The sequence below is a fragment of the Carassius carassius genome, chromosome 39, assembly GCF_963082965.1.
Source record: "Carassius carassius chromosome 39, fCarCar2.1, whole genome shotgun sequence".
Lineage (NCBI taxonomy): Eukaryota > Metazoa > Chordata > Actinopteri > Cypriniformes > Cyprinidae > Carassius > Carassius carassius.
Window position 1 is genome coordinate 13,082,957 of NC_081793.1, and position 24,908 is coordinate 13,107,864.

General features: G+C 39.0%; 2 protein-coding genes across 5 annotated transcripts in view; one reads left to right on the top strand and one right to left on the bottom strand.

The window, feature by feature from the left end:
- LOC132121402 (parvalbumin-2) overlaps positions 1-24,908 on the bottom strand; it is a 318,907-nt gene that overhangs the window by 136,081 nt on the left and 157,918 nt on the right. The gene's annotated exons all lie outside the window — the stretch shown is intronic.
- LOC132121399 (transformation/transcription domain-associated protein-like) overlaps positions 1-24,908 on the top strand; it is an 81,206-nt gene that overhangs the window by 29,001 nt on the left and 27,297 nt on the right. For all 4 annotated transcript variants that reach the window (XM_059530741.1, XM_059530744.1, XM_059530742.1 and 1 more), the window contains exons 36-56: positions 1,794-1,992; positions 4,223-4,351; positions 4,744-5,010; positions 5,408-5,614; positions 5,801-5,959; positions 6,083-6,217; positions 6,351-6,461; positions 6,544-6,690; positions 9,055-9,268; positions 9,649-9,774; positions 10,571-10,717; positions 15,087-15,292; positions 16,825-16,946; positions 17,367-17,580; positions 18,489-18,668; positions 19,273-19,419; positions 20,469-20,588; positions 22,874-23,161; positions 23,429-23,566; positions 23,934-24,037; positions 24,350-24,485. In XM_059530741.1, the coding sequence (XP_059386724.1) occupies positions 1,794-1,992; positions 4,223-4,351; positions 4,744-5,010; positions 5,408-5,614; positions 5,801-5,959; positions 6,083-6,217; positions 6,351-6,461; positions 6,544-6,690; positions 9,055-9,268; positions 9,649-9,774; positions 10,571-10,717; positions 15,087-15,292; positions 16,825-16,946; positions 17,367-17,580; positions 18,489-18,668; positions 19,273-19,419; positions 20,469-20,588; positions 22,874-23,161; positions 23,429-23,566; positions 23,934-24,037; positions 24,350-24,485 (3,496 nt within the window). The remainder of the gene's footprint in view (positions 1-1,793; positions 1,993-4,222; positions 4,352-4,743; positions 5,011-5,407; positions 5,615-5,800; positions 5,960-6,082; positions 6,218-6,350; positions 6,462-6,543; positions 6,691-9,054; positions 9,269-9,648; positions 9,775-10,570; positions 10,718-15,086; positions 15,293-16,824; positions 16,947-17,366; positions 17,581-18,488; positions 18,669-19,272; positions 19,420-20,468; positions 20,589-22,873; positions 23,162-23,428; positions 23,567-23,933; positions 24,038-24,349; positions 24,486-24,908) is intronic.

Sequence of the window (24,908 nt, forward strand, 5' to 3'; positions counted from 1 at the left end):
CTCAAACCATTGCAGTCTTTTAATCATATAATGGAAGTGGATGGGAATCAGAGCTTTGAGAGTACCGTATTTTCCGCACTAGAAGGCGCACTTAAAAGCCTTTAATTTTCTCAAAAAACGACAGTGCGCCTTATAATCCGGAGCGCCTTATATATGGATCAAGGTTTTGTTGACATTCCCTTTAGCACAGCTCCATCTAGTGGATGCATAACGCAAACCCAGTCAAACGTTTGACTGCAGTATCTTCTATTCTATGAGCCTTATAATCCGGTGCGCCCTATATATTAAAACAGTTCTAAAATAGGCCATTCATTGAAGGCGCGCCTTATAATCCGGTGCGCTTTATAGTGCGGACACAACACACACAAACAAAACTAAATTAAAGGTTTTTTTTACCTCTGATTCACCACAATGTCTGAACTGTCCTGAGCGCGTTTGCATCATCTTCAGCTGGCACGTCATCTTCTTCTTGCTTAACGGCAGATCGTATACTTATAAGTGCATTACTGCCATCTCTCAAATGGACCATTGAAACTCTATCTACAATCTCAATTAGGAGTGTCGATGGTCCATTTGAGATATAGGTGGCAGTAATGCACTTATAAGTCTGCGATCTGGCATAAAGCAAAAAAAAGACAACGATGTGTCACGGGCAAGTAGTCTCGCATAGCCAGACCTTCAGGCTGAAGGTCTGGAATTCATGGCAGCTTTCATTGGCCAAGGCATGTCAAACAACCAATCGCAGTCCGTTTCGTTCATCGTCATGTTTCGAGGCGTGGAAATGTTGCCAAAATAACAGACTGGTATGTAAAACTCTTTTAAAGATTCTATGCTGCGAAATTTAAATATTTCACATACTTTTGAAAATCCAGCATTTAGTTGATCCTGATAAGCGCTGGTCGTCACAGTTGTAAACACGACAGTTTTTTTCTTTCGTGAGGGGTTTGGTGCCACGGTATCTTTGTTTCCAGGCAGAATGTTAAAAAACGTGACAGGCACATCTCGCGGAAATCCTGTGGAATTCAACCAATTCGATAACGACTTGAGCATTCCTGAAGTGTTTCCACTTTTGTGTCCCATATGCATCAGACGTTTAGCCAACGGTCCGTGGGCATGACGTTTGAGGCCGAGACTACAGGTAAGTGGCAACCTCCTGCTCTCTCTCGTGAAGCCAACATGGAAGTGACATAAACTGTAATTCATAAACTGGCTGCTAGTGGCTGGCTGCAAAAGCGAGTCAATCTCATGGACTCTTTATGGTTAAAATGGCCAACTTTACAGCAGAAAAAAACATTTACAGCCTGATTCAGAAATGATTTTGGTCTATATAGCTAATTTTGCCCTTCATGACAACTTCGCCCACTTTGAGCTTCAGAAACGCTCTTCAGAAAACTACGGTGATGCCACGGACACTACATCCATGTTTTTTTACAGTCTGTGGTCACGCACCAGCTGTTGAGAACACTCAGGGCCGTTTGGACATTGCGGTGAATCAGAGGTAAAAAAAACTATATAAATATTGTTCAGTTTCTTACACAGACAGATCATTTTGTGTCTTTACACAACAGTGTATAGGCACAAAGCCGTAATTCCAATTTACTATATAACTGATAGACTGCAACGGTTTGAGTTAAAAATCTTTGTTTGTGTTCTACTGAAGAAACAAAGTCACCTGCATCTTGGATGTGAAACATTCAAGTTTTCATTTTTGGGTAACCCTTTAATAGCTTGGAAAATGGAAATGCAATGTTTTTACTTTGATTTTTACACTTACGGTGTACATTTCCTTTCAGACGCAACTACTCTGAGATTGAGCTACTCTTTCAGCTGCTGAGAGCCTTCACTGGCCGCTTCCTTTGCAACATGACCTTCCTAAAGGAGTACATGGAGGAGGAGATCCCCAAGAACTACAGCATCACACACAAACGAGCGCTCTTCTTCCGCTTTGTAGAGTTCAATGACCCACACTTTAATGATGAGCTCAAGGCGAAGGTGAGGATATACCATTTGTACACCTGTGAGTATTAACATGTTGAGAAGAAACTCCCATGAACTTTGCCTTTGTGATGACCTCTTGTTTTTGATTAAGAGCCACCATGAGTGTGACTGATGTCATGACACGGACCTCCATGGTCAGCATTATAGATTCCACCTTTGTGGTATATTTCTGTTGAGAGTGGCACAGCGTCACGCTCTCTTAGTGCTGACAATCTAATGTGGCCAACAACCAGCCCCTGCTGAATATGTATGCTCAAGAAGGGGAGCGTGACGGACTGACCGTGCATGACACACTCGGTTCTCAAAGGCACATCTTCACAGTCAACCGAAGTCTTTGAAGAACGCTAATGAATATTTATCTTCAGATTACTCTAATAGCCATTGCTCAAATATGCTGAGGGATTGGCTTTAAAGGGTAAGTTAACCCCAAAATGACAATTATGTCATTACTCACCCTCATGTCGTTCTGCACCCATAAGACTTTCGTTCATCTTCGGAACTCAAATTAAGATATTTTTGTTTAAATCGGAGAGCTATCTGACCGTCCATAGACAACAACGCAAGCTAATTGTATTTCATTGTAGTACTGTCTAAAATGGCGTGAATATTTCAGTTGCTTTGCTGTCTATGGAGGGTCAGATAGCTCTCCGATTTAATCAAAAATATTTTAATTTGTGCTCCAAAGGTGAACGAAGGTGTGGAATGACATGAGGGTGAGTAATTAATGAAATAATTTCATTTTGGGATGAACTAACCCTTTAATCAGCCCTGGAGAAGATGGGTAACAGTTGATGGAGCAGGGCTCAACACAAAGAACATTTTCTGTTTGCTCAACCATAGTTTAGATTTTTTTGGGATGTCATTTTCACTCTTTTGTTGATTCTTTTGATCATCCTTATTGTCTACACCTGTGGAGGGGTGTTTATAGTGGGCAAGCACTACCTGGAGTACAAGGACCCACTGGTAATCGGGTCAGTCGGGATATTCAAGGCTATGTTTCTTATTCCCACTTCATTTTTATCCATGTGAAAAAACTCCAAGTTAAATGGTAAAGAGATCAAATGGCAGTTTATTAAAATGAACTGGATGTTTCCCTCGAATTGTCACCCTCTGCAGTGACACTGAGAAACGGTAACAGTGCATCGGTGGATAGTCTTCACCGCTTTGATGGCAGAGGCTGTTCTTGCTCTGCTAAATCACCCCTCACAGCCAAACAGACGTTGCATCCCAAACATTCCCCAGGAGAGCTCAGCAGCTGCGCACTCTTAACAGAATACACGTTTAAGGTGATGTTTTCAGGCAGCTGGAGTCGTAGCGGTTTTGGCAGTGATGGATCGTGTAGAAAAGGATTTGTTGTGATCCATCACTCATATGAACGGTAGAGGGGCTCATTAGGACGAGGGATAATGAAGGAACACCTGCAGCCCCACGGTCCCCATTTTTGAATAAATCCACATGCTGATGCAACACTTCAGCTAGCAAACAACACAACCATTGTGTCTGACTAGAAAAACTATTGTCGTGAATAAAGGTTGTATCTTCCCATATCTTAAATTACCAAGTGGTACATGGTCAACATGCTTTTTATTAGTATTTATGCTTTTTCTTTCAATTTATAGTGTAAAGCAGAAATTAATCTATAAGTGTTCAAAGATGCTAATTGAGTAACATATAAGAGCTAACTTATGAAAAGTCGAGGCTGGTGGAATTAGGATTTTTGAGCTTCTAAAAACATGGTTCATCTGAATGATTAATATCAGTTAACTTACAAATGAATCCAATTCTCTCGCTCTTCTGTCATCATCACACTTTTTACTGGCTTCATATATGCTGGCGCTACCAAAGCAGCCCTTTTTTAAAATAATTTTAAGAAAATTCAACCAGTGCTTTAAATTACAACATGATTAACACAAAGCAGTAAGTAGAATTGTTAGCATGAAGACTCCATGAAGTAGGTTACTCATCATAGAGGCCACTCTTCTAAGATGTCTATATTATTTTTATTAATGATGATGATAATAATATACAATTCTATTTTTATCATTTATATTTATATAATTTATTTTAATATAATGGCATGATGTTTCTGTATGTCAAAGTGTAAGTTTGGAGTCCCGAGACCTATAGAATGAATAACAGGCAACAAAATAATGGTTCCCAGTTCTTTGATATCCTAAGTGCAAATGCATAAATGTAACTTATATGTTATGTGTCCACTGTCCAGGTGTTGCAGCACATCCTGAACCCAGCATTCCTGTACAGCTTTGAGAAAGGGGAAAGCGAGCAACTTCTGGGGCCACCCAATCCGGAGGGTGACAACCCTGAGAGCATCACTAGTGTCTTCATCACCAAGGTAATCTTCTCCAGCAGCCTCTCTTTATCAATTCACCAGTTCATCTAGGATGACCTCTGGCTGTTATTTCACTGCCAGAAATGTCAAGGCAACAATAAAGGTCATAGTGTTTGTTTTTCAAGCTAACCCAATGAGACACAGTGAAGGTTAATAGCCTTCATTTATTTCACGCTTAAATTGATTGTCTCTCCCCTGCTGTTAATCATAGCAAAGAGTAAACCAAACAGTCCATTTGTTCCCTGGGTTTGTTTTCAACATCTCCAGCAGCAAAGGAAGCTGTTCAAGTTAAAAAAAAAAAATATATATATATATATATTATATTATTTTTTATCACCGCCCTAAAAACAATGCATCTTTTAGTGTTTTGTGACACATTCTTCCTGTTATTGTAGGTCCTTGACCCTGAGAAGCAGGCAGACCTGGCTGATTCGTTGAGGATCTACCTGCTACAGTTCTCAACCCTGCTGGTAGAGCACGCTCCTCATCACATCCATGACAACAACAAGAGCAGGAATAGCAAGCTGAGGCGTCTTATGACCTTCGCTTGGCCTTGCCTGCTTCCCAAAACCTGCGTGGATCCGGCCTGCAAGTACAGTGGCCACCTCTTGCTGGCTCACATTATCGCCAAGTTTGCCATTCACAAAAAGATTGTGTTACAGGTAATCATGTACTAAAATTCCAGTCCAATTATTATTTTTTTCTTTTTAGATTTTGTCTGAACAAAGATGGGTATAAAATATATATATTTTTAACAGCTGTAACAGAATCTTTGAAGTCTATGAATATTTTCCAGACATAATCATGTGTAATGATTAAAGCTGACCAGCTGACTGATATCAGATATGAAATTTCCAAATGTAAATATAGGTACAAATAGACTGTAGAGCACAGGTGTACATTTCTAAACCCCAAATACTTCTCTTACCTCAACATTTCAAAGAGTAGAAAAGTACCTCCAAGCTTTTGCTACTCAAAATCTTTGGTTAACTCACTTCAGTAGTCAACTTCTTCCTTTTGTTGAATGCTGCTAAATGCCAGTGTATCTGTTCTGTGCAGGTTTTCCACAGTCTGCTAAAGGCTCATACTATGGAAGCACGTGCCATTGTTCGGCAAGCCATGGCAATTCTCACACCTGCTGTACCTGCTCGGATGGAGGACGGTCATCAGATGCTCACACACTGGACCCGCAAGATCATTGTGGAGGAGGGCCACACGGTTCCTCAACTCGTCCATATACTTCACCTCATTGTACAGCACTTCAGAGTATGTACAGTCACTTCACTCTTGCCAGTTATACTAACATCTCCCATACTGCAGTAATTTTTATTATCCAGTCTTCACATTATTAAATTTTTAATGCACAGCCTTGGGTATAAGTTTGCTTGGTAGATCATATAAGGTTTTTGTTTTTTGTAGAGTTTTCTTGAGTGTATGTTTCTCTGCTTATAGGTTTATTACCCAGTGAGACATCACCTGGTTCAGCACATGATCAGTGCTATGCAGCGATTGGGCTTCACCCCTAGTGTAACTATTGAGCAGAGGAAGTTGGCCGTGGACTTAGCTGAGGTGGTCATCAAATGGGAACTCCAGAGAATCAAAGACCAACAGGTCTGTTGCCAGAAAATAAGTGTTCTTATTATAGAAACAGTGTTTTGGTCTTTTGTGATTAATTTAATTTAATGAAAATGTGTTCGTTCATTTTATTGGGTATGAATTTCTCACTTTTCTCAGCCGGAATCGGAAGCTGATCCAGGAAGTGTGGGCGAGGGCACGAGCGGAGCCTCTGCTGCTATGAAGAGAGGCATGTCTGTTGACTCGGCACAAGACGTAAAGAGATTTCGCACTGCTGCTGGTGCTGTCGGCACGGTGAGGAAACCTTAAACCACTCCCCGCAGTGGAGTGTGACCTTGAGTGTGTCAGTCTCATGTGCTCTGTGTCCTGATGGACCGTGCCATGTTTGAGTACACTGGCTGTATTGTGTTTGTGTCTGTATGTGCAGGTCTTTGGCCGCAGTCAGTCGATGCCAGGCACAGAGGCTCTCCTTACCAAACCTGTGGAAAAACAGCAAACAGATACTGTGGTCAACTTCCTCATCCGCATCGCGTGCCAGGTAGTTATCTCATACCTGCTTAGTGAGTCTTTCTGGTGTCCACTAATTGTTACATAAGCTAATTTCTGCTCCGTGTCTGCAGGTAAATGATAGCACCAATGTGGCAGGCTCTCCCGGTGAGCTGCTGTCCCGTCGCTGTGTGAACCTCATGAAGACTGCCCTCAGACCAGACATGTGGCCCCGTGCCGAACTTAAACTGCAGTGGTTCGACAAGCTCCTTATGACTGTGGTAGGTCTGAAAGCTTACAATTTGCAATTTGAGGCTGCATTTGAGATTTATGAGTTCTTGCCTCATTTTCTGAAAGGAAATGGAGAAATATTCATACCGATGTTTAAAAAAAACGGCAAATGTTATGCATGAAACTACAAATTCACTCTCTGACAATAGGTGGCACTCTTAGAAAAGCAGAAACACTCAGGTTACTCTGTGATAGTGTTGTTGAATAACCCGGTACTTCGGTACCAAGTTGGTACTAAAAAACTGAAAATGTTGCGGTACCAGGCTTTTTTTTTTTTTTTTTATATTGGTGGTACAGAGTACCCGGTTAACCCGGTACTTGATGATCTGAGAGGTGTGCAGGTGCGCTCTCTTCTTAAAAGAGACGTGGCGACATCAAAAGGAAGAAACCAGACTATGTGAGCGGAGTCGAGTGGTAACAATTTCCCCTCTGCACTCAGAGCATTTAATAATCACTCCGCTCCGGGTTCACAATTTCCAGCTCCCACTCCGCGCTCACTTATACCAGAAACACTGCTCCGCGGCTAAAGTATTTCAGTATGTTTGAAATGTTGTTCATAACGTAGCCTATATTGAAACAAAAAATGCTCCTCTATTGCTGTCATTATAACCTTCTGATTTGAGAGATCCATCTGTATCAAGCTATAGCTAAACATGTGAATTCTTGCTAAATATGCAGTTATATCACATTGATTACATACATTGATTTAATTGGTGGTGGTCTGTCACAATATCAAAACTGACCGCCACAAATAAATTTTCCAAAAGGCTTTGACTTTGTTGAATAAACATTAGCACTGCGTGTGTCAAAGTCGAAACCCACTGCGGTGTTATTATCAGGGATGTGCAGGTCTAGTCGACTAAACGGTACAGCTCCTACTAGTTGACACTGAAAACAATAGTCGAAATAAAATTATCATTCATTTTACCATCACTCTGGTGCCTTTTCCAAGCAGTTTTTATGCCAGCCAAATTGATATTCTCACTCTTCTGAATAATTTTTCTTTCTTTGGAGTACACTGGTGTGACTAACTCAGCTGTCATCTGAGAGAACACCTCTCTGTTAGTTAGCGTCCACCACCGGCACAATTATCACTGCAACCTCACTTCCTCTCTTATTCCACCTGTTATCAGGCAGTGGGCTTCCTGTTGTTCGGATCCACCACTCTATCGATTCTTTTTAGGGGAAGACAGTTATACAGCTTTCTCTGCTCATGTAGGCCAGGGATTTAAATGCTGTGATATGGCAGAGAGGAGACTGCCTGCAGCTTGTACAACCTTTTAATTTGCTCTTTGCTCATCCAAAGATTAGATCATGCCACTTTGTCCTCCTGGGAAGTTCCTGCTTATATATTCCGAACAATTAATGCTTTGGAAAAACGGATGTTCATAAGATGACTCCCAGTCTCTCTTATGCCCTATATTCAAACAGCCAGAAAAGCTGATGATTACCACCCTACCATCCCTTCCATCTTTATTTTCAGAGTGGGTCAATGACACTTTCTGTGACAGGAGTTTGACAAACAGGTCACTCATCGTCCGTGCCCCAGAGCCCTGTTGAGGGAGCGAAGTGCTTTTTTCAGCTCTCTTTGACAAACTAATGACCAGTGCTGCAAATCCGAGGGGCTTTTATCATCTCATTGTGTCGGCATGTCAGTGATTTAAAGGACAGGCTGCAGGGACGAGCTTAGCTTTGTGTAAATCTGTCCACCAGTGTCTCAGGGGCCAGACCTCAGTTGTCAATATTCAGTGGCCCCTGAAACCTAATCAGCACTGTTTTTTACTCATTGAGCCAAGCATGTGTGTTACTTGACTTAAATGAGAGAGAGAGTTTTTTTTGGAAATTTAAGTTGCCAGTTTCAATTAATTAGAACAATTTTTGTGGTATCAGAAGTTTCAGTAGTCCAGAAAAATGTCATGATTCTTGATACCAAAGCATAAACATGCCGTTATGCCATCGGACATGCTGCTTCATTTCAAAATGTTTAATAAAAATATTTAAGCATTTTTTTATGTTAATAAGAAACGTTTCTTGAGCTCATTTCAGCATATTCAGCACATTATTTCTATTTAAGAATTATTTGACATTTAAGACTGAAGTAATGGCTGCCGAAAATTCATCTTTGCCATCATAGCAACAAGATTTACTTTAAAATATATTAGAATAGATATTAATAGATACTAATATTTCTTAATATTATATTTCACACTTACTATTTTACTTATGCTTTTGATCATGTAAATGCATCCTTGTTGAGCAAAAGAGAATTTTCTCAAAATCTTACCAACCTCAAACTTTTGAACTAAACTAGTGTCTGTTCCTCTGTACCTCATCAATCCTCCTCTGTTTTTCAGGAGCAGCCAAACCAGGCAAATTTCTCCAACATCTGCACAGGGCTTGAGATTCTCAGCTTCCTTCTGTCAGTGCTGCAGCCTCCAGCCATTCTTGCGCACTTCAAGCCCTTGCAGCGTGGCATTTCAGCTTGCATGACCTGTGGCAACACCAAAGTGTTGAGGGCAGTCCACTCCCTCCTGTCCAGACTCATGAGCACCTTCCCCACAGAACCCAGTGAGTAGATCAAGCTCAGATTGATGATATCTTCTCCTAGAGACCTCATTTGAGCATACAGTAGCTGTGGATATGTATGGTGAACAATAATTGCATCATTTGATTTGCTTGAGTATGAGACAAAGTCTAGACAGCCCGAAGGCCAGTATAATAATGGTGAGCAGCTGTTAACAGAAACATGCATTGGTTGAATCTCCACAGAGGCTGTGAAATAACTTTAGATACACTAGTGATTATCAACAACCTGATATGTTAAAGCCCCATTTCTGTAATTGGTTATCTCTTTATAAGATTTTCCAGTTTGTGCTAGTTTTTCAAATAAAACTGTGGTAACGATGTACATTAAAACATTTTCTTCTAATATTTTGGTTTTTCTTTAGGCACATCCACAGTGGCTTCCAAGTATGAGGAGCTGGAGTGTTTGTACGCTGCCGTAGGGAAGGTCATTTATGAAGGGCTCACCAACTACGAGAAAGCCAGCAGCGCTAACCCAACTCAATTGTTCGGTGAGAAAATGTAAAAGCTCTACTACATGACCAAAGGGAGTTACTCTAGAATATCTTCCCCAACATAAAATAGATGCTGAGGTTTTCAAAAAGCTTTCTTTTCTGTTATATACTAAGCATAGAATGTAAATCATATATTTATGTACTTAATTTTAGTAGTAACAAATAACTACTCCTCTGCAGCAGGGATGCATTAAATTTCACAAGATTACAGTTTTTTTTTACTGTATTTTTGATAAAATAAATGCCATCTTGGTGAAGACCTTACCAACCCTAAACTTTGTAATAGTAGTGTACTTTAATGTGTATCCATTTCAGATAATATTTTTTGTTTTATTATAATAACAACTTAGGGTTCATCTTTAATTACATTTCATAATTGAAAACAAAAAATGCTGAAACTCTATTGGATAACATAAAGTTACCAGTGTTTCATTTCAGCTCAAAATGGCACCATTGTTCAATAAGTGCCTTCTGCTTCCGTTCTGGCAGTGCTCTAGAATTACATTTACCACTGATGTACTGTATGTGTCTCCATCGAGGGTGACTTTTTACATTTATCTTTCATACCCAGAGCTGTGATCTAAGAAATTCATTACTCATGCTTTTTTTTTGTCTCCATCCTTACCCGGTAACTCGCTTGGATTTCTCCAGAAACGTCCTTGTAATACAACTACAGGGACAAAGGAGCTGCACCAAAAGTCATTAGCAGGCGCATGTCGCTTGCTGTCCCTGACAGTGTTGTGAGGGCAGCGGGGCGTCATGTTACTAGCTTCTCTCTCCTCTTTGCTTCCAGGAACACTGATGATCCTGAAGTCGGCCTGCAGCAACAACTCCAGCTACATCGACCGGCTCATTTCTGTCTTTATGCGCTCCCTGCAGAAGATGGTGAGAGAGCACCTGAGCCCGCAACCCAACCCTGGAGCCACTGAAACCACCACAGGTGACCGTTCTTTGGCCTCTTATATCAAAGACATTTTCCCCCAGAGATTTAATATAAATAAATTATTTTCACCTTATGTAGTTGAAATTGGTCTATTTTTATTATTATTAATAGGAGCGAAGCACATAATAGCCTCTTTTCCACTGCTGGTGTGTGATAGAGCTAACAACGAGCCGTGGTGGGCCAATGGCCTCACACCTCCAAAAAAAAAGCGCGTTTCCACTGTCAGGCCACGCCTCTTTGAAGCAAACTTCATACAAACCCAGCATTAGCGAGGGGAAAATAAATGAAAACTATATTGTAAAACGAACTTAACAAAAACTGATGTTTGTTCCGTACATAAAGACTTAAGACGTCAACATAGATATTTTATATGATTTACTATTAATTATTTTTTATCTGTGAGCATGCTAAATCAAACTACCCTAATCAAACTGCTCCATTTATTTGTGATGACAGGAGTGCACAAAACAACTCCATTAGTGCTCCAAATGCGACATATAACATGTAACACTACAGAAAAATACTGACAGACCCTTGTAAGTTTCCGATAAATTTCTTTAGAAAGAATGATCATTAATTTTAATTTTCCACAGTGCGTGTAATCTGAGGAGGCTTGACTGCTATCCCGTCTCACTGTACTGTTATCCATTCAGCCAAAGCAACAGAGGGAGCTCACAGACAGAAAATCTGAGTTGTACGAGTTACACAGAGTATATGAAATTTATGAGGCGGCACACCTTTAGGCAGAAATATTAAACCAAATAAATACATGATTATAACCATAAGTTCTTCATAATCATAACGTGTTTTTATTATAGCGATTATATACAGCCTTTTGTATCGTGTATAATACATTCCTGCCTCATACGGTGATCAGAATTCCCATCGGGTTGGAGTCGTAAGTTAATTCAGACACTCTGAAAGTGAGTTTTGCTTTTAAAATTGTTTTAATGTCCTTAATGTTGATGCCAGCTGGTAGCTTCATATTAAATCATGGGAAGAGAGCAGCGGTGCAGTCCGTCTCTAACTCTGATAAACTCTGCCTCTGTTCATGACCACTCCCCTAGCAAAACTGGCCAACTTTGGCCCAAAGAAGCCTTGATGAGGCACAATCAAGCCCCGGAAGTGACAGTCGCATCACAACTGGCCCTGGCATGCACTAGCACAACTGATTTTGGCACAACAGTGGAAACGTGGCTAATAATAATCTTTTTTTTCTTCTGCTCTTATGTCTGTGGTTGCAGTTTGAACTGCTTGCGAAAAAGTTATGAAATTTGGCTCACAGAATAAAAGACAGTCTGAACATTAAACATATCAAATTTGGAGTGTCTACCTGTATGATTTGAATGCTTTGACATAATTTTTCGCAATTTTTTTTTTCTTTTTGAATTTTCTGAAAAACCTACTTTTTTTTTTTACCTTTGCTCAGATTTTCACGAAAATTGTATCGGATCATCTTCAGACCATGCCAATAAGTAGTTATGGAATTCAAGCTGATCGATCAAACTGTTCTCAAATAACGTGCAAACATTTGACGATCACACCAAAATGAATGTAAGGCTGCATCTTCCCAACACTTAGTATGTTTTGCCGCAACCATTCTACCTGGAGAATTTTGGCACAGTCTGTCCAACTCCAGTCTGGTCTGGAGTTGGGCTGTCAATTTGAGAGATATCAAATTCAAATGGATATCGAATATCATGCAATGTATTCGAATATTTTTGAATATCTACTTGCCCGCCCATCTCTAACACCCCCCCCCCCCCCCCAAAAAAAAAACACCGTAGCCTCATGGAGATTCAATCACAAATGTATTAACCGTGAGCCATAAACAGGACTATCTTGATTATTATTTGTTTTACTTAATGTTTGAAACAGCAGGTTATCAACTTAGAATATCAACTTATATGAAGTGCCACTATGCATATCTCACAACATTTGGCTAAATGAAAAAAGAAAAAAAAAAACGATTCAGAACAGGCACAAACAATAACGTGAAACTTAAACAGCAGCAGGAGTAAGGCATATAGCCTAGCCTAATTAATTTTGTTAATATTGTTTTCAAGAAACACCAGTCTATCAAATTGATCTGGATTAAGTGCGGCTCTCTTTTTATTTACAATTCCCTGCGGTGGAGAAAACACGTTCAGAGCGCACAGACGTGCCTGGCTACTAGCTATTATTCACGTGATTTGGTCATGTGCCTACGCTACAATACGTCTAGAGTGCCCTCAATCGTGATAAGATGGCAAAGAATAAAATAAAAAACAAACGGTCTAATCATAGACTGTAAAAAATGCGCTACACATGGCATTTTAAAAACCGGATATTTAATTTATTGTTCGTTTACGGATATTTCACGTCATGTTCGAATGCATATTCGAATATCGAATAAAAAGTGACAGCCCTAGTCTGGAGAAATGAAAATGGCTTATTTTTTTCTGCTTATAAATTCTGAACAGTTTGGCCATAATAGACTTCCTGTCCACCATTTAGATTTCCTTTAAATTGATTTTTGAAATCCTCCTAGACTGTCGGTTCAGTTTTTCACCAAACTCAATTCAGATTTTCAGACCATGCTGTTAAAAAGTTATGGATTTCATGTCTATAGACATAAGCGCTTTTATTTACCACATCTACAATTTTGATGGCATGCAAAACTGCATCTGAGGCTGTATCTCCGCAAAGCTTTGACATATTGATTCCAAACTTTGTGACATGAATTTGGTGTCTGTGCCAACTATTGGTCAAAAGTAAAAATCAATTATGTAATATTACAAGTAATTGTATTAATGGGTTTTCAACTATTTTGCATTCTCCAAATGTCTTTACTCATTTTTGTAGTTGGTCTGATGCTAATTGTCATGCTTTTAGCTTCTCATTTTGCTTCCATTGTGCTTGGCCTCTTAATTGCTGTTTACAGCTGTATTTATTATTATCATTATTATTGTTATCATTATTATTATATTTTTTTTATTCAAATTGCATATTAATATTTGAAATAATAAAGTAATGATACAACCAGCATTCAGAAAAGAAAAACAGGACATTACATCATACAGCATATCCTGTGTGTCAAGGTCAATAAGTCTCCTAAGATATAAGATAATTTGACTTTATAATTTATCAGACAACAAATTTTTGGAAGAACTCTTTTGGCACTGACCCACTCAGTAAATTTAAACAGAACTGGCAGCGCGCAGGTCGGTTCAGTTCTTATGTTGAGGGCACTTGTGGATCACTAAATCATCTAAATCGATCCTAATTGGCTGCTGTCTAGAAGCAACCATGTAAAGTTAATAAAATATAGTATGCTATACTCAATTTATGCTATTCTGGCCTCTTTCTGTCATTTACCCATCTGCGCTTGGTTAAGATCACTTCCTCTTTTCCAGGAGGCCGTTTTCAAGCCTTTAAAGATTTCAAGCTTGTCTTTTTTCCGATAGTGTATGGAAGCCAGCTGAGGTAGGTTGAGATCTATTGCTTTGTCTGACAGAACGGGTCCTCTTCCTCTTGGCCCGGAACTGACAAGTCTGTCTTAAATTTAGGCTCTTGACAGTATGATGGAAAAATATGCGCTCTTACTGGGACAGATTTAATCCTTTTGTCTGCAGTCATCTGGAGAAGTTTAAAAAAGTGGGCAGAAAGACAAAGCCACGTTGTCACCTTGGAGCAGAGTGAGAGAGAGCGAGAGAGAGAATCCTTAGACTTCAGTGTGCGCTGTCCATATTTGACCACTGGGTGCTGCAGCAGGGCCAATCAAATGTTCAGACCCACAAATCCATCCATACTGAGAAACATCTTCTGTGATTGAAGAAAAAATCTCCCACTTTGTCCACCAGAATATAAAATCCAGACAATCCCATCTGCTCAGTGCCTTCTAGATGCTATTATGGTTTTTAAATGGTACATGGAGATGGTATTGAACAGACGCACACACATTGGCACACTTTCGGCCCTGCATGTCTTGTGCAGGTCTCACGCTGCAATGTCACCCTGACAGTGTTGCCTAAGACCCACTCACACGCGAGTAAGCGGCAAACTGGAAATCAGCCTCTAACATATTCTTCCCCCAAGGGTCAACTCATCAGAAGAATCAAATTTTACCTTGAGCAAATCAAGCAGAAAATACATTCAGAGGCCAGACTAACTCATAACCTGTCTCCTCTCTGCTATGACTTTCCATGCTAAAACTCAATCACATTTCCCCTGCTTTCAGCAGGCAGAATTTTGTGTCTTATGGTTCATATCCTCAGCTGTCTTTTACAAGGTTTGGAAAAAGATAGAAGTCCTGTGAACCTCAAGGAAAGGGAAAATAGTATTGCTGTCATGTAATCGTGCTCTCGTTCTTCTGTGTTGTCTGTAGTTACGAGCGAGTTGGTCATGCTTAGCTTGGATCTGGTAAAGGAGAGGCTGTCGGTCATGAACATGGAAATGAGGAAGAACTTCATCCAGGTCATCCTTACATCTCTCATCGAGAAATCTCCCGACCCAAAGATTCTTCGAGCTGTGGTGAAGATTGTGGAGGAATGGGTCAAGAACAGCTCAGGCAACCCCATGGCCACCAACCAGGTAAATTCTCACAGGATGCTGAATTCTCTTTGGTCTTAGTTTAGATTAAATTATACGATGTAAAAAAAAACCTGTAAAAATGATCCAAAGTCCAGAAAGATTAAAATTTAGTAGCAAAGATGATACTTACATGTCATTGACTCATGGGCGATTAGAAAGTTGACTAGTTAGGTTTAATGTAGTATGTCTTTAACTTTTAGTGTTGTTGTTTTTTAGAATTTTCATTAAGATTGTTAAGATAACTCAATTTAAATAACTTTAAGACTTGTTGGGCTTCCCTGGAAGTTTGCTCAGACACTGTGTAATGTCATATTTGTAAAGAGACAGTTGAACGATGGGGCAGTTAAAAATGCTAGTCGACTGCAGAGCAAGGTCAGCGAGAGCAAAGAAAGCAGTCATTATAACTACCGTATTTTTCGGACTATAAGTCGCACCTGAGTATAAGTCGCATCAGTCCAAAAATGCGTCATGAGGAGGAAAAAAACATATATAAGTCGCACTGGACTATAAGCCGCATTTATTTAGAACCAAGAACCAAGAGAAAACATTACCGTCTACAGCCGCGAGAGGGCGCTCTATGTCTTCAGTGTACTAGACTACAGGAGCACTGAGCAGTATAGAGCGCCATCTGGAGGCTGTACACGGTAATGTTTTATATTGGTTCATTTCTCTTGGTTCATTTCTCTCGGTTCATGTCAAATTAATTTTGATAAATAAGTCGCACCTGACTATAAGTCGCAGGACCAGCCAAACTATGAAAAAAAGTGTGACTTATAGTCCGGAAAATACGGTAGACCTCAGGCATCAGCATTCAGTAATAAAAAGATAAATCTATGGCACGATATTTGAAAAGGAACTTTAAATGTATGTATTTATTTACTTATTTTTCAATCATTTTTTTTTACACTTTTACAATTGTTTATTGGTCTAAGATGGAAGAAAGTTGATTCTGTAAAACCAAACGGAATTGTTAAAAAATTACTGTTTTAAACAGGTTTTCTTTTGTCTCTTTTCGCTCCCAGCCCACAAACTCTGGTTGAGGTTCAGAAACAAGCAGGGCTATGTTTTGACAGCACCATAGTGCTTACAGTTCTTAGAGATATCAACTACAAATGGCTTAGCCTGATTGATATTTCATGTGTTATTGATTTAACATGGTGTATTTGTATGATTTCCATTTCTGTAGACTTGCTAAACCGAACAATAGTAGACCAACATTTTGTCAACTCTGAATACACCAGTGTTAAACATTTGAGCTCGAAGCCTTTCCTGCTGTAAATGAGGCATTGTGTATTCAGTGTGCTGTGGCCCGGACAGCTGATCCCAGGTGTCTGTTCTGTTAGCCCGAGGCGAGAGAGCAGACAGGGAGGAAAAAGGAGCAGAGCAAAGGTTCTGCACAGCTCTCCTGATAGATGAAAGATAAATGGACTGTATCAGTCCGTTACCTCTTTCTCCTCATCAGCTCTCCTCTTCCAATCCCCTTCCTTTCTGCTGTCTTACCCTCTCTCTTTGTCTTTGTTTCTCTTTCCTAGGTCCCTAATCCAAGAGAGAAATCCATTCTGCTGGTGAAAATGATGACCTACATTGAGAAGCGCTTTCCTGACGACCTTGAATTGAATGGCCAGTTTCTGGACCTCGTTAATTACGTCTACAGGTAATTACGCCGATTAATCACAGGGTCCGCTGTCCGTGCTGGCCTTCCATCTATTGCCATTAGCAACAAGACTCTGGCTGGTGGGTGGTAGGCCCCATTTTGATTGCTAAAGTTGGGCCTCGGGGTGGTTGGTGGCTAAGGGGCATTTTGCATTAGGGGTTACCATCACCCTGGGCAAAAGAGCATTTCTCCAGCATCAGGAGCAATTCACCCCTGGTGAGAATCCATAGGCTTAAGTAAGCAGTTCTAGTTGTATCTATTCCAGAGTGTGTACAATCGTTAATAGCAGAGCTTTACTAAAGAACCACCATGTTGTTTGTCACTCTGCATTTCATGCTGTCTCAGAAGGAACACACAACACCAGTCTTGCAGCATTTGTCTAAAGCACTTTTGTATTTGTTTTTTTTTTTTTTTTTTTAGAGATGAGAACCTCTCAGGAAGTGACATCACATCCAAACTGGAGCCAGCATTCTTGTCAGGGCTACGCTGTACCCAGCCACTGATCAGAGCAAAGTTTTTCGAGGTGTTCGATGGATCAATGAAGCGAAGAGTCTATGAGAGGCTTCTGTATATTTGCTGCTCGCAGAACTGGGAGGCTATGGGCAACCACTTCTGGATTAAACAGTGCATTGAGGTACAGATGCATCATTTTTTTTTCTTGCAGTACAATTCAGTAAAGTCTTCAGTAAAGTACCCTTTTTTTAACTAGTTAACCCAGTATATGTTAATAGACTTTAAAAAAAGAAAATATAATAATAATAATACATTAATAAATAAAACCTAAAATGTTGATTGGTTTAAATAAATGTATAATATATGAATTTTAATATACAATAAAAAATATATAATTAATAATATTGTAATATTATTAAAATTTTCTTGTTATAATTTGTAATTTTAAATAATTACACTGCATGTCACACCGGAGGATATGTCTCCAGAATATTTTGAACATAAAATAAATGCCAATATATTGTACATCTTCAATCGTGTTGTCAGCTCTATGCGGAGTGGATAGTACTTCATAATTATGCACATGCTTAAATTACACAGAAGCTAATTGCACCTTGCATAGCAGCTGTATGCCTACTGTATCAAAGTTTTCCCCTTGATGATTTTATCAAAACTTCAGCTGGATTTTAGATCATTATTCTTTTGGTGTTAATACATTCACCATGATATAACCGCTCTGGTTTTTGCCTCAAGTCAGGTCACAATCCATCCATCTCAGCCACAATCAGTGCTACTCTGGCTCATGAATTATAAATACTGTTCTACACGTGGCGCGGCTGTGTGTGTGAATCAGCCTGTCATGATGGAGTAGAAGAATATTCACTGTTGGAGCTCAAGCATTTAGATATATAAGCGCTTGTTGTTAAAATGACAGCTGTTAATCAATTCTGGCTCATGCAGGCGTTCTTTGTTAAATCTTAGCTACTTTCTTCCAAGTGATGTGATCTTCACAGAAGGAGCAGCTGTTTGCTCGCATGTTTTAGGAATGGTGGCAGTTCAGAGTTTGATTCTGTCGTCTCTGCTTCACAGCTGCTGTTGGCGGTCTGTGAGAGGAACACCACCATTGGCACCAGCTGCCAGGGCTCCATGCTTCCCTCCATCACCAACGTCATCAACCTGGCTGACAGCCATGACCGTGCAGCCTTCGCCATGGCAACGCATATCAAACAGGAGCCTCGTGAGAGAGAAAACAGCGAGACCAAAGAGGAGGTCAGCTGTGCCATTCAGTGTATACAAACATCTGGACAAAAAGTTTGTCTGTGCATTTATTGCCTAATTTAGCTGACTCTAGTATCAATTTCTGATATATAGAGAACGTTTTAATTACATTTTGATCATCATCAATGATCTATTTCTATTTTTGATTATTTCTGTTTCTGATTATCTATTATTTTTTGTCCTAAAATTGAAAAAGTAAAATAGTACTATAATTTTTAATATATATATATATATATATATATATATATATATATATATATATTCTTAATAATTGTCTGAAATGCCAAATCCATAGAAATGCATAATATTAATGGCATCTAATGTTTCTATAAATACGCCTTTGGTTTGTTAACTTGTTTATAATCTCATGATATCAACATGTCAGTAATTCTTTCTTAAAATGTATTACTAAAAACTACATATACAGTAGTCATCATATTTAAAATGTAAATCTGTGTCCTATACCTCAATCCAAATTCAGGAATTCAAAGGTGTTTTCGGTTTACTTTTTAAATGGCACACAACTCTGCGGTCTGTTGTAAGTGAAGCAAGTCAACAATTTTTTCCCATATTTTGAAACCTTTTTTGTCTGTAGGATGTGGAGATAGACATTGAACTGGCACCTGGTGACCAGACCAGCCTGCCTAAGACCAAGGAGCAGGCGGAAAGAGATGCAGGCAACCAGCTGCACATGCTCACCAACCGCCACGATAAGTTCCTGGACTCCCTGAGAGAGGTCAAGGTGAGCCATCACCTCAACATAGCATTAGGAAAAATAAAGCAAACTTAAAAAAGAAAAAACTGGTTACATAAAGGACATATGTTGGAATGAGTCGCATGCAGAAGTCATACAGGCTTTTGAACAGTGTAGTTTAATATGCGCTTTTGATTCTGGCTCCTTTCATCTCTAACCTGCTCTTCCTCATTTGGCTGCTCCCTCATAAGCGTCTCTGTTAAAGAGAGTTTGATCAGGGCAACTTGGGATTCTGTCTTTGAGTGCTTTGAGGTCACAGCGTCATTGATTTCTATTTAATCCTAGACACTCTGCAGCTTTATATGCACCTCTCAAGCAGGCTTTAGATAAATTATGAAGTGAGGAGTTCAAAGCCCTGACCTGGCTGCGTTGCCCACCGAAGCCGCTGTCAGTAACCACAGCACACATTTGAGTTCTGATTTATACTAACACATCCATTCCTTTTGTAGTCAGAGGTCAAAACCTTTACGTGCAGTTATGCCATAAGAATTATTCAGTGGCAAGAGGTGATGACTTGCATATAAACCTACAGTGATCCCTTATGAAATGAAATTTTTAAAAGGAATAGTCTCTTTTGTACTTGAATGTCTGGTGTCATGAGTAAATAATAAATTTTTTTTTTTTTTTGCTGTAAATGTGACATGATACATGTAGAAAGCAAGTGTCAAGAATAGTGTGTATAAAGCATTGTTTTATAGTATAATTTTGTTACTTGAAATAAAAAGCGTAAATTAAATCGTATAGAAGAAGATATATCACATATTCATTTAGTTTGACTTTATGTACTAAAATAACTCAAAACTAAAACAAATTAAAAAAATATGAAGTTATATAGATATTTAAGAACAAAAACAAATAAATGTTCGTTAACGAAGGTGTCCTGGTAGACTTTGGAACTGAGACGAGGTGCACTTTTGTTAATCGGCTGAGCTGGCACTGTTATCAGCCAATGTGATAATCTCAAGTGGCTAAATGTCGGTTGATTAATGGCATATATATTGCCTATCTTTAAATGAGTCTCCTGTGTGTGTAATCAGACGGGAGCACTGCTGAATGCACTGGTTCAGTTGTGCCATATCTCTACCCCATTGGCTGAGAAGACCTGGGTCCAGCTCTTCCCCCGCCTGTGGAAGATTCTGTCGGACCGCCAGCAGCATGTGAGTACTTCACTTTCCTAGTTCTCCAAAGAGCTGAGCTGACATTTGGCCATTTTCCTCTAAATATATTCCATGTCAATGCATTGTATTACTACTGCTCATTTTAAATTGAGCTAGGGATGTTCATTTTAACAGGTGAATCGTTAACCAACCGTTAAGAATTTTGAACGATTAATACAATCAATAAAACAAGTATTTATTAAAAAAATATTTAAAAAAGGTTTGCTGCAATTTTTAAAATAGGCAACGCTACGCATATAAAATGTTTAGTTTTTTAGAGCGAGAAAAACATATGAGTAGCCAATTTAATAAGTCGCATTTTTTATTTCATTCAGAAATGCCTAATGCAAAAACTGTAAACATAGCTATGCTATTTTAGTTCCCCTCACTCCACAACAAATCCGTTCAAGTAACAGTAGCCTATATAAAAAAGAACAATAATAAAAAATAGCATATAAGAAGTTATAGCAACATAAATGACAAGCCAAAACAAATTCATTTAGGCTAAAACAAAACTGAAACCAACACTGGGTCTCTCATTTGACACAGAATCAAATGTTTCCATATTCACAATGTATTTGAATGTCAATCAAATTCTAGTCTTCTCTCGCATTACAATATCCACGTAAAACAAAATGTTTTGCATAACATTATGGCGGTATGGTGATAACACTTAACGGCACAGATTTTACTACATATTTAAACTGAGCAGTGTGTTTAATTTTTTTCCATATGTTTGACTGACTGTATTTTATTATGATGATGAACAGGCTGCATTTTCAGAGTAGCAAAGCTTAACTGTGTTCGCGCATGTGGCGAAAGTGCAATCACTTGATTTTTTTCCTTCTAACAGTGGAAGCAACTTCTCCTTTTTAGTCATAAAGATAATTGGAATTGTAAACGGTTTGCCTTTATTTGTGTTCATTCACAATAAAAACAAATATTTGTACGTAAAATAAGCCTATAGAAAAATAGGATGTCGCTTTCTGCCTTCTGTTTCCTTTCATGCTGCACAAAAATGAACCAAAACTGCGTTCTAAAAATATATTTTATTAATGATTTATTCGCTATATATAGCCTAGCTTTATTGTGTTTTTCTCCTCTCGCCGAAGCGCTGCAGGTGTGTGATGTGATATGAAGACCATGTAAATCCTCATGGTCTGTTGTTTGTTGCTTTTTCCGTATGCAAAATTAATCCCCACGAAACAAATGCTAGTATTTTTAAAGGGTCACAGATACAAATCCTTGCAAATTTAATTCAATTCTAATTTAAATTAATCTTTTCGGTTAACGGTTAATAATCGGTTAACGAGCGTCGGTTGTTGTTTAGGAAAAATAACCAAAATGAACATCCCTAAATTGACCTTTGTCATTTTTTTACAATTTGTCAATGGTTAAAGTGTAGTCTGTTTTACTAATAATGAATATCACTGCAGAATCAGCATGCAAAATGTGTGTTAATGGTGTCGGAGGTTTTGCATATCCGCTCATCTTGGAGACGCGGGTAGGGGGTATGGCCCCTGCTGCTGAACTTAAACAGGCACCATTTGCTAATGAGCAGAAATTAAACCTTTTATGCAAATATCAGAGTTTAATGGACCAGATGTCTTAATTTTTAGAATTCTCATTAAAGGGCTTTAATTTGGAGTGACAGAGGCTGTAGACTATTACAGCATGCATTCAAAATAGAAATCTTCCACTTCGTAGCTTTTTATTGTAGGAGGTATAAAAAACTAGGACATATTTACTGCGTCAGTTTTTTTTTCTGTAATAATAGTAATCCAAAAGTATTTGTGTAACGTGGGCTATTTTTCTTTAGAGTTGGCATTCCTGTTGAATATTTATAGCAAATTCTCATTTGACGTTTGGTGAGGAACTACTTTCATACATTTTATTTTTAACATTATTGAAAAGTTCTCATCAAAGTCATAGTTTTTTTTTGTTTTATTGTAGTAGACCGTATTAAAATTCAGGCTGTTATAAACTGCCGATCAATCAATCAAATCAGTTCTTAAACCTTTTTTTTCTCTCATTACATTCGTAGTTTATTTGTATGAATTTATGGTCTAGAAATTCATTTTGAGTCTTGCTGACGATTACATGTAACAGCATGGTTTTAAATTTGAACTAGAGTGAGCACTAGGCGAGGGCAAAGGTGAAGTAAATATAAAAATAATGTAAATCAACATGAATTATTGAATATCTGATGCTGTATTCTAAAAATCAATACAACAAAATTCTCTATTTTTCTCTCTAATTTTGGTCTTGTGTATCCATTTTTGCAGGCAATCTCAGGCGAGATGGGTCCATTCCTGTGTAGCGGTAGTCATCAAGCTCAGAGAGATTGCCAGCCCAGTGCCCTAAACTGCTTTGTGGAGGCCATGTCTCAGTGTGTGTCGCCCATACCCATCAGGCCCTGCGTCCTGAAGTACTTAGGAAAGACCCACAATCTATGGTTGCGCTCCACCCTGATGCTGGAGCAGCAAGCCTTTGAGAAAGGCCTTAGCTTGCAAATCAAACCCAAACAGAGCACAGAGTTCTATGAGCAAGAAAGCATCACTCCTCCACAGCAGGTACACTGATGCATGAGCCCTTCTTCTTTCTTTGTCATTGATATTCTTGACAGAGGAAGTTTTGTGTTCTGAAGGTTCCCCGGTGTCACTCAAAATCAACTTGTGCTGAATTTCCAATTAGCTTTGTTTTGACCTGTCAGTGAGTTCAGTTTGAAGTATCCCAGCATTCAAATTGCTTATGCTAAGCAGTCATCTCATTGGGACACCTCTGAATATGGATGTGTTTGTCCCCTATATATTTGAAGATGTGTTCTTGTATTCCCTCAGGAGATCCTGGACTCGCTGGCGGAGCTCTACTCCCTACTGCAGGAAGAGGACATGTGGGCGGGGCTGTGGCAGAAAAGATGCAAGTTCCCAGAGACGTGCACCGCCATCGCATATGAGCAGCATGGCTTCTTTGAACAGGTGAGAAACTGAAATGATTGTATTGCCATGCATGTTTTGGGCAAAATTTTAATGAATAAATCAAAAAGAAGGGCTGCGCACTTGATCAAATCATGATATGGAGTAGTGTCTGTAATTATCACACCCTGTCCTCACTTCACACAACACAAAGTCGCAACACTCAATCAAAGTTATCTTTTAACCTACCTGGCGCGATGGCGACACGCAAAGTTTACATTTTAGAAACGGTTACTATTTCTGCGCCTGCAAAAAGGCTGTTCAAATTTAATATGTTTACATTAATTACATTGTTAAAGTTTGTCCCTATGAATTGTCCCTCTTATATTTTAAGATGATGTAACAATAATGCTGGTTCCATCATCATTAGGCTCAAGAAACCTATGAGAAGGCAATGGAGAAAGCTCGCAAAGACCACAATGTCTCGCCTGCCATCTTCCCAGAGTACCAGCTATGGGAGGATCACTGGATACGGTGAGTTGAATGGCCAGGGTCCAAGCAACAAAAGTACAACCAATAAGACACCATTAAGATACAGCTGTGTGGAATAGGATTTTGGACTAGTAACCAATAAGATTAGCAACATACCAACAGAGAAGACCAGAATTACAGTCTCAAAGTTTTGTTTTGCATTGCTGAGGATAAAAAAAGTTTTTTCCCCCCCAAGTCAAACTTAAATAAAGTCTAAGATTCAGTTTTTGTCTGCCACACACACATTTTATGAAATTCATAAACATTCTGGACTGTCTATTAATTTCTAATGTAATGTAATACATTGATTTCCAGTTGTTCTAAAGAGCTGAACCAGTGGGAGCCTCTGACTGAGTACGGGCAATCTAAAGGCCATAACAACCCATACCTGGTGCTGGAGTGTGCCTGGAGAGTGTCTAACTGGGCTGCAATGAAAGAGGCTCTAGTGCAGGTAAACTCAGAACCACACTCCAATCAGCACAGACAGGGTTATAAAGTTCATGACTGATTTTATTTAAGGAAATGTGTACTTGATCTGAATACTTGTGAAGTTCACAATCAGTCTGTAGATATATACACTACCATTTAAAAAGTGTGGAGGCAGTAAGATTATTTTAATGTGTTCAAAGAAACCTCTCTTATTTTAATGTGTTTAAAGAAGTCTCTTATTCTCACCTAGGAATTTTTTTGACGTTTTATAAAAAAATAAAATTAAAGTAAGCATTATTAGAATTTAATATAACTGTTTTCTCTCGCTCTCTTTCTCTCTCTCTCTCTCTCTCTCTCTCTCTCTCTATAATTTATTTTTAAATGCAGTTTTATTCCTTTGATGGCAAAGCTGAATTTTCAGCAGCCATTACTCCAGTCTTCAGTG